Below are 11098 nucleotides of genomic sequence, written 5' to 3' on the forward strand. Positions count from 1 at the left end.
ATTATTGCATCCTAATTATAGGTGAAAATGATTTTAAGACTACTCAAAATTATATTGACTTAGTGACATTAATAAGAGACACACTGAAAACTCAATCCCATACGAATATAATAATTTGCCTACCTGTGTACAACTGTGGCTACTACTCTAATGTTTTTAATTGGCGAGTTGAAACTTTTAACAATTTGTTATACCTGGATGTCTCTACCCACGAGTACGCTTACATTATGGATTCAAATAGCAATCTTTCATACGACTACGATATGTTTCCGGGACAAAAAGGATACATCAACGAACTTGGCCTAAGAACAATATTATCATCGACATATAACCTAATCGAGAATATAAAAGCAAATATGAACCGCTGCACAATAGAAGAACAAGCATCACTGAATGAAACTCAAAATAATGATAATTTTTTTCTCGTATAATTATATAAATATATTTCATCAAAATATTGCTGGCCTTTTGAACAAGTCAGACCTACTTACTTTAAGACTTGAAGAGCTTTCATCTAAAAATAAAGCAGTAGATATAATATGTGTCACTGAACATTTTATTCAGGAAGGTCATGAAGAAATGCTCACAATAGCAAATTTTAAATTAGCCGCTCAATTTTCCAGGGACTATGTAAAACGAGGGGGGTCATGTATTCTTGTAAAAAATGTACACCAATTTAAAGAACTGCCTGAAATTTCAAAATTATCAATCAATTCAATTATTGAGTGTTGTGGAATAGAATTACCTAGTCATAAAATTATAATTGTATGTGTATATAGAGTACCCAAATCTGACATTACTGTATTTTATGAACAACTGGAAAAAATATTATGTAAACTTATCACTAAGAAGACTAATAGCAAAATAATAATTTGTGGGGACTTTAACATTGATATTCTTAAAAAAACATCTCGGGCATTAGATTTCGAGCATTTCCTATTATCCTACAACCTCAAATTCGAAATAAGACAACCCACTCGTCTCTCAAGTAAAACATGTATAGATAATTTTGCACACAACATTAATAAGAACTGTAAGGGTGAGGTGCTTGATTTCGCGCTCTCTGATCATACGGGACAATTGTTTTCCTGTCCAATAAAAAAGACATGCATATTTACCAAATGGTACAAAAATGTTCGAGATTTTAGCAGTGAAAACTTGGTTAAATTTGGATCATGTATAGAGACCCTTTCGTTTTCAAATATATATAATACAGATGACCCAAATACGGCATATAACGAATTCATAAACTTATTTAAGTTATTCTACGAATTATGCTTCCCATTTAAAAAGATCTGTGTAAATTCATTAAAAAAATCAAAATGGATTTCTCGCGGCATAAAACAATGCAGTAAAACACAAAGGCGATTTCTATGGAACTACAGGCTCAATCCGACCGCTAACAACAAGAAAACCTTAAACACTTACTCCAAACGACTTAATAAATAATTCAATTAACTCAAAAATCACAAAACAACAACTATATAAAAACAGCAGAGAATAAGTCAAAGGCCACTTGGCAAGTTATAAATAAATGCAAAGCCGTATTTCCAAAGGAGCCTATACACAAGATTAAACAAGGGGACAATGTACTGACAGACCCTAGTACAATCGCCAACGCATTTAATTATTATTTTATAGATCTAGTCAAACCATCCTCTCAAAGTTCAACTCAAAACCAATCACAACCTGACATAAAATCCTCGCTTCATTCCATGTTTATTGCACCTACAACAGCTGAAGATGTCTTTAAAATCATCCTATCCCTAAAAAATAAAAGAAGTGTAGGTTACGATTGCATATCAACTAACGTTTTAAAATATGTAGTAGACTTAGTAGCATGCCCCATGAGTCACATAATTAATCTGTGCATTAGTGAGGGTATATATCCAGACGGTTTAAAACCGACAATTGTAAAACCTTTATTTAAGAAAGACGACAGAGAAGATATGCAATACTATAGACCTATTGCATTAATATCCATCATATCTAAGGTATTTGAAAGAGTCATTTACAATTCAATTTATTCTTTTATTTCTAAAAACAATATTTTGGCAACCGAACAGAAAGGTTTTCCAAAAAAATGTAAATATAAACATGGCCATATACGACCTTTTAAAAACTGTCATGAACAACATGGACAATAGAATGCCGATTTGTGCAGTTTATATGGACCTTACAAAGGCATTCGACTACGTCGACCACAGTAAATTATTAAAAAAATTAAGCATGTATGGTATAAGGGGTAATGTCCTCAGTCTTCTAAAATCATATTTATCAAATAGAATTCAGATTACACAGATAGATAAAATTAACATTAAAAGTAAATTTGAAGAAAGTCACAAGTCATTAGGACGCTACAATACAAGTGGGGTACCTCAAGGCAGTGTATTGGGGCCTTTGTTATTCTTGCTGTACATAAATGACCTGCCAAAGGCCATACCACATCCTATGATCCTGTTTGCAGACGACAGTACAGTTTTAATTAAATGTGAATCAATAGATAATTATGAAATGACTATAAATAATACAATAAATAAAATTATTGAATGGCTTTCATGTAATAATTTAAAAATAAATTTGTCTAAAACAAAAATTATGCAATTTTACCAAAGAATTAATAAAACACCAAGCTTATATATACACAATAATGAAAATAAAATAGAAGAAGTTGCAATGACAAAATTTTTAGGATTAATAATAGACAATAAACTGACATGGAATGAACAAGCTGATACGATTTGTAAAAGATTGAGTAAATCATCCTACGCTCTTTACAAACTTAGTAAAATTGTCGACAAGAATGCTGTTGTCACAGCTTATCATAGCTTAGTAGCATCGATATTGCACTACGGCGTAATATTCTGGGGAAACTGCACCAAAAGAGAACAGATCTTTAAATCACAGAAACGCTGTATCAGGGCAATGTGTGGCATCAAGTCAATAGATAGCTGTAGGGATCATTTTAAAAGATTGTCACTGCTTTCATTTCCATGCATATACAGGGTGGCCCAAAGAGTGACGTCCAAAGGAAAATGTTTGATTCCTTAGGTCAAGAGGTAGCCAAATCACCCCCATGTATGTTCAGCAATTTTTAGTAGTTTAGGAGTTATGATTTTTTTTTCCAATTTTTCTACGAAAATCGACCTCAGTGGATTAATTATGTTTTATTATTTTTTGGATAACTTTTTTAGAGCATTTTTTATTTTTGTGTCATCCTCTTAAGTTGTTCTTTTAACCATAAAAGTTTCAGTATCCTAGCTGTAATGTAAGTTAGTTATTTTTTTATCGAAAGTTCGAATTATATCATCGAGCTAGACTGCTCTGAATTTTCTACTTGAAATTAAAAATTGAAAAAGATATTCTAATGGTGTCTTATTAATTTTAAAAACTCCGCAAGGTTCCAATATTACATAAAAATAAAAATAAACTATTGCTTAATAGGGTATTACTCGCAGAAAAAAGCCTTCAAAGGTACCTGGGTGGAAATTACCTAATTAGTAAATTGTTTCAGAAAGTTGAAATATTCCTGTTATGTCATTACTAAGGACTAATTAAGTAAGAAAATGTATCAATTTAAAGGGAAAATTAAATTATTTACTTTTTTTTAAATTTAAGTTAAATTTTTGAATGTTAATTCTTAGAAAAATGTTTTAGTCTGAGTAGTAAGATTTATGAGATAATTTTATTATTAATAATAAGTAAATTAACTCTAATAATTATTTTACACATTTACTCACAATAAATTTTCAAAATGGCGACCTCCCATAGCAATACACAACCTACATCTACGCAAGAAATTTTCTTTAAGTCGCCTATACGCTTCTCTGTTTCATTCAGATGTAACTTTTTGACAGATGTCACATTTTTGAGAAAAGGTACTTTTTTTACATGTTTAACCTTGTGACAAATGTCATATTTTTTACATTTGTCACTTTTTTGACTTAAAGAAAATTTCTTGCGTAGATGTAGGTTGTGTATTGCTATGGGAGGTCGCCATTTTAAAAATTTATTGTGAGTAAATGTGTAAAATAATTATTAGAGTTTATTTACTTATTATCAATAAAAAAATTATCTCATAAATCTTACTACTCAGACTAAAACATTTTTCTAAGAATTTACATTCAAATATGTAACGTAAATTTAAAAAAAAAGTAAATAATTTAATTTTCAATTTAATTTGATACATTTTCTAACTTAATTAGTCCTTAGTAATGACATAACAGGAATATGTCTACTTTCTGAAACAATTTACTAAGTAGGTAATTTCCACCCAGGTACCTGTTTTATTGTATAATAAACTCTGTGATATATTTTGCGATGTTTATGAAAACTCAAAGAAATATGTAAAATATGTTAACAGACGAATAACAAAACCGTGGATCACAAAGAACTTGTATAAAATGATTAAAAAAAGAGATTTGTTATTTAAAAAATGGAAAAAATCACCAGGTAATATGACATTAAGATTAGAGTATACCAAGCATAGAAATAAAACTAATAAAAAAATTAATATCGCAAAAAATATCTACAGAAAAAAGGTCATAGATGATTGTAAAGGGGACTATAGAAAAATATGGCAAAATATAAACAAATGGATGGGTAAAAGAAAATGTAATATAGATGAAACAATACTTCAACACTTAGGGAGGGACTGTAGCATCACAGATATTTGTAACAACTTCACAAAAACATTTACACAAGAGATAGATAACATAAAACATAAATGTAATGTAAATTTTCTAGACAGAAACTCATATGTAAATACCTGTAATGTAAGTTTTAGATTTCAACCAATTACAGCATCATGTGTCGAAAAAATTATAGATAAAATGTCAATTAATAAGTCACCCGGTTCAGACAAAATAAGAATTCAGGATTTGAAGCTAATTAAATGTAAAATTAGTCCTGTCATAGCTCATTTCATAAATGTAAGTGTCAAAAAAGGTATTTATCCAGATCAGCTAAAATTATCACTTATCAGACCAATATTTAAGCAGGGGAGCCACACTGACTACTCAAACTATCGTCCTATTGCCATCTTGTCAGTTATTAATAAAATTACAGAAAAAGCTATTGTTGCACAAGTTACAAAATTCTTAGAAAAACACGAAATCTTGTCTAGTAATCAGTATGGCTTCAGGCGCAACCATAGCACGACATCGGCCTTATCAAAGTTTACAAATGATATTAATGAGTATTTACATAATAAGAATCAAGTTTTGGCCATATTTATAGATTACAAAAAAGCATTTGATACTTTAGACCACGACCTATTAATCCGTGCCATGAATGAGTGCGGTATACGGGGCCCGATGAGTGAGTGGTTCCGCTGCTACCTTAACAATAGGAAAATGCAGACAGTCGTAGATAACAACCATAGTCACGCGGAACAAATAAAATACGGGGTACCAACAGGTTCAGTTTATGGGCCTATTGGCTATATAATGCATGTAAATAGTGTGTCAAATGTAGTTCAAAATTGTAAAGTGTATATGTACGCCGACGACATGTGTATACTTAGTGCAGGTAAAGATTTAAAAGCTATTAATTCTAAGATACAGGATGATTTCAATAGCATTACAAAATGGGCGCATGACAATGGTATAATACTTAACATAAAAAAGACTAAATGCATGTATATACACTCACCCTATAATGGCAAAGACAGTCAGAGCCTGCAAGTGATAGGTCATAGCTACGACTGTTTACATAACCGTTTAGCGCACTGTAAATGTGATGCATTAGAATTTGTAAAACAATATAAATATTTAGGTCTGACAATAGACACTAATATGAGTTGGAAAACGCATATAAAAGAAGTATGTAAAAAGTTAAGATGTATACTGGGTAAGTTTTACTATCTTAGTGGCATTGTTAGTCGATCGACCCTGTTATCTGTTTATTATGCTTTGTTTGATTCTGTAGTATCTTATGGGCTAAGCAGTTACGGTCACACTTTTAAAACCTACCTTGATGAAATTAAGTCATTGCAAATAAGATGTTTAAAGTTCCTAGTTGATAAAAAAACTAAATTGAGTTGTAACCATGAATATGATAAGCTGTTTAATATATGTAAAATACTACCTATACATGAGAAGGTAAAATATGTGACTCACATAGAAAATATAAATAATGTAAAGAGCCTGGACTGTGTCAGCCATAAAATTCAAACAAGAAAAGTAACTAGAAAAATGTTTCAAACAAAAAAAGCTAATAACTATTATGGAGAAAGAACCATTTCGTTTCTACTTCCTAGATTATGTAATAAATTGCCGACGGATGTTTTGCTGAATTGTACAAGTAAAAATATGCTTAAAACTAAGTTGAAATTACATTACATGCCCGGTGAATTACTGTGACTTTGTTTACTGTACTTACTGTTGAAGACAAAGAACCTTATTGTCCTGTAATATATTTTCACACATGACATATTAAATATGAACAACTAGTGTATTATTACCTATCTTCTGCCTTATCAAGATGATTATGATTGATCTGTACCTTCTTATATTGTTCATTTGTGTACTTACATACTTGCTCAATACAATGTAAACTTCGTATTGTAAACGAGAGGATTTTCTGCCAACAAACCTCACGGTTTGGCAAATCTATGTGTCTGTAAATTGTATTGTGCTTTTGTAAATAAATGTGTTTAACTAAAAAAAAATAAATGTGTTTAACTAACCTTTGAAGGCTTTTTTCTGCAAATAATACCCTATTAAGCAATAGTTTATTTTTATTTTTATGTAATTTTTGAACCTTGCGGAGTTTTTAAAATTAATAAGACACCATGAGAATATCTTTTTCAATTTTTAATTTCAAGTAGAAAATTCAGAGCAGTCTAGCTCGATGATATAATTCGAACTTTCGATAAAAAAATAACTAACTTACATTACAGCTAGGAAGCTGAAACTTTTATGGTTAAAAGAACAACTTAAGAGGATGACACAAAAATAAAAAATGCTTTAAAAAAGTTAACCAAAAAATAATAAAACATAATTAATCCATTGAGGTCGATTTTCGTAGAAAAATTGGAAAAAAAATCATAACTCCTAAACTACTAAAAATTGCTGAACATACATGGGGGTGATTTGGCTACCCCTTGACCTAAGGAATCAAACATTTTCCTTTGGACGTCACTCTTTGGGCCACCCTGTATATCTATGAAGTGGCTCTTTTTGTAAAAACCAACCCCGAACTGTTTAAAAATGCAGGTCAAATACATAGTCGCAATCTTAGAAACAGAAAAAGACTTGTCAGTGTCAAATATAAGACATCCTTACTAACAAATAGTTTACTTGGTATGGCGTCAAAAATATACAATAAAATTCCGAGCACAATCAAAGACCTCACTCTCCAGATTGCGATCTCCGATTTTGAAAATTATTTTTTTGTTGTATTGGGTTGAGCTCCCAGGTGGTCCCATTTTTTTTTCAGAATTTTATCTCACCCCCAAGGGTGGGTAAAGGGGTAAAAACAGGGTACGAATTTCCATTTTGGGCACATATAAACCGATTTAATGAAATTAAGAACGTAAATATAGTTCTTATAACAAAAAAATATGATGGTGACCTTGAGCTGATCTGATGATGGAAACAGAAGGCAGTCAGGGGAACTCCTCAACGGTATATAGCAACTACTTCGTGTTTAGGCTTGAATGATTCGTATTGATTAGTTGGACTTTTTGGTATCATTTGCACCTTACTTTTGATTGAAAATTATTGCAAATAAACTAAAAACTATAAAATAAAATAATAATTAAAAAAATAAAATAACCGACTTCAAAAACACTAAAATGTAAGAAATAATTTAAGGTTTACACAAATTCTACTCGGATGTGACAGTACAAATATACCTAAGCAGGAACTGTTCTTTTTTGATGTTGGTGCGGTGACAAAGTAATCTGAAGAAATATGGCACCAACTTCAAAAAAGAACAGTTCCTGCTTAGGTATATTTGTACTGTCACATCCGAGTAGAATTTGTGTAAACCTTAAATTATTTCTTATATTTTAGTGTTTTTGAAGTCGGTTTTTTTATTTTTTTTATTATTATTTTAGGTTTTTACGTACATGTAGGGATTCGCTCCAAACATGACACACATGAGACACAAAGGTATGTACTGAACATAATGTTATGATAGCTATCCTTGTATCTAGGTACTTTCATAATAACTATAGTAAAATGAATAAAATTTTTAAGCTTTATCAATGACAACACATGGCGCAGTGGCGACTGTCTCATCCAACTGCTCTGCCGAGGGTCCTACGCTGGATTCCCGGTCAGGGCAGTGTACCTTCACAATTTGATGTAGATAGGCTGCTTATGTATGATACACTTTCCTGTCAGAAGAACCCATAACAACTTCCAATCGAAAATTAAATATACTTACTTACTTCGTATTTTTTTGCAGAAAGTTTGCGGTGACCTCCATTACGTTTCTCAGCCAACAGTTTGTCATATAATAGAAAGGGTGTCAAGTGTACTAGCCACCAAATTAAATAAGTACATTTACTTCCCAAGAACGAGACAAGACACAGAAACACTCAAAAATGCTTTTGAAGATTTAGGTGCCACAAGGAATTTACCTGGTTTGCCAGATATTGTTGGTGCTATCGACTGCACCCATATTAAAATTACAAGACCACGTAGAATCGAACATTCAGAAGCTTACAGAAATCGACATGGGTGGTTTTCCATCAACGTTCAGGTGGGTAAATAGCTAAATAGAAACTACTATGGAACTAGGTTACAAATGGGTCGTGCTACAAAAACAAAATAAGTTTGTTTTGTTAAGTATTCTTAATTATTTTTCTTTTTCAGGCTATGGTTGGACCAGACATGGGAATATACGATGTAGTGTCAAGGTGGCCAGGAAGCTCTCATGACAGCAGAATTTTTAGAAACGTTCATGCGAGGCTTGAGAACAGAAATATTGAAGGGATTCTTGTTGGTGATGGTGGATATGCCTGCACCGGCATTATGTTGACGCCTGTACGGAATCCTGTTACTCCGGCAGAAGAAAATTACAACAAGGTGCAGATTAGGACAAGGAATGTAGTGGCAAGGACATTTGGCGTACTAAAAAGAAGGTTTCCTTGCCTACAGAGGGGTCTTGGTTATAAGTTAACCACATCATGCAAAATCATATCAACATGCTGCATTCTCCATAACATTGCTCTACGGAATGAAATTGCTAATGACCATCTAGGTTTTGAAGCCATCGCAAACTTGCAAGAACCTCTGGTTCCACCAGCCAGAAGACATGCAGCCTGCAGAGGGCCTTGCTCTAAGAGCCGAGATAATAAGAAATTTGTATTAGGTGCTTATTATTTAAATTATAATTATTACGTAGATAGCATTAATATACACATAAAAAATATATTTATAAAAAACAGCAATCCTCTTTATTTGCAGAAACAATACAAAATAAAACAGTACAAATTAAAAAAAAAATAGGATTTTGAGGTAGCTTTGGTGCAAGAGTATAATACACTACTTAAACACTACATATCCTATCTAATATTATAAATGCAAAACTGTGTCTGTCTGTTACTCTTTCACGCCAAAACTACTGAACGGATTTGAATGAAATTTGGTATATATAATTATGGTCTAGACCCTGAGAAAGAACATAGGCTACTTTTTATCCCGGAATTCCCACGGAAAACTTTTAAAGGCGAACTTGCAGTCGCAAGTTCTGCGCAGAGCGAAGTGTACGGTCATACGAACAGTGCCGAAACTTAAAAAAGCTCTTTTAAGTAGGGAGGAGATGCTGGGTTAAACAGTATGTTGTAAAGTAGAGATCGTATATGCGTATTCCGTCGAAGGCGAATAGGAAGCCACTTGAGTTTAGAGCGAAATTCGGAGACATGGTCATATTTACGTAAACCAAATATAAACCGTATGCAGAAGTTTTGAAGTCTCTCAAGCTTGTTCAGTTGCTCCTGGGTGAGATCGAGTTAGCTGGCCTCATAGTCAAGAATCGATAATAATAGAGATTTCTAAAGCGCAATCTTAGTGGATGTTTAATGATCTTTAAAGGATGTTTAATCTTCTTTATTCAGTTTTTTTCTTAATATATCAATTTTTAATCGAGCTTCCTCCTTTTCCAAATCATAAATTTCTTTTTTATGGTTCAATTCAATTTCGTTCATAATTTTTAAATGTAGCATTTCTGCTTGAAATCTTTCTTCCCGCTGCCTTAGATCTTGTTTCATTATTTTAATTTTTGCACTTTCAATTCCGGATGTATCGGTGGCAAACTTTCACCTAGGACCACTTGCAGAAACATATTAAATCTAGATTTAGTGTCAAATCTCGATTTAAGAAACGTCAGTTCATATAAAATTTGACACTAAATCGAGATTTTACACTAAATCTAGAATTATTATGATTGTGCAAGTGGCCCCTAGTGCCAGCTTGCACCCTTGGCCTGGTGGCTGTACTGGGGGCTCGTGGGGGACTGATATGTGATCTTTCATCAGCATCAACTATGATTTCAGTGATTAGTTCCCCATGTGAAATTTTATCTGTTTCTGCAGTTCGGTTGCTGGCATGCAACCAATGCACGTGGTCATCGTCGTCATTTGGTTTTACTGTAAAGATAAAAAACATATAAATAAAAACCAGCTTAGTGTGCTGTGTAGCACTTATTGAAATGAGTCCATAAATAATTACCTTCAACTGCATCAGAGTCAACCACTTTGACCACAGGAAGGACCGTGTTGAGCATACCCAGCACATGCTCACTCTCGCCATCCATGTTGGGGATAGAGGGACCACCGCCGGTATAATTTCGTTGATTTTCAATCGTTTTTGCCTCTCTCGCCTTGGCCTTTCTTCTTCTTCATTGGGTACCATCTCCTATCGGAGGTCGGCAATCATCTGGCTTATTCTTTCCTTCGAGACTGCTGCTCGGAACAAGGATGTGGTGTCGGTCTTGGCCTTTAGGTTGCTCCAAAAATTTTTTTACTGCTTGGGATTTGCCTGTAATAAAAATGCTCATTAATATATTTTTGTTTTACTACCTACTTACCAAATGATCAACACTGAATATAAAATATGATTAGGATGTTCTAAATGAGAGATAAAAA

General features: G+C 32.7%; 1 protein-coding gene across 1 annotated transcript; it reads left to right on the forward strand.

Moving 5' to 3' along the window:
* Positions 1 to 8240: 8240 nt before the first annotated feature.
* LOC125491325 (putative nuclease HARBI1) lies at positions 8241 to 11098 on the forward strand. The gene is made up of 2 exons (XM_048632973.1): positions 8241 to 8712; positions 8826 to 11098. The coding sequence occupies exons 1-2, from the start codon at positions 8332 to 8334 to the stop codon at positions 9459 to 9461; spliced, it is 1017 nt and encodes a 338-aa protein (XP_048488930.1). The 5' UTR covers positions 8241 to 8331; the 3' UTR covers positions 9462 to 11098.

Source organism: Plutella xylostella, chromosome Z (assembly GCF_932276165.1).
Source record: "Plutella xylostella chromosome Z, ilPluXylo3.1, whole genome shotgun sequence".
NCBI lineage: Eukaryota > Metazoa > Arthropoda > Insecta > Lepidoptera > Plutellidae > Plutella > Plutella xylostella.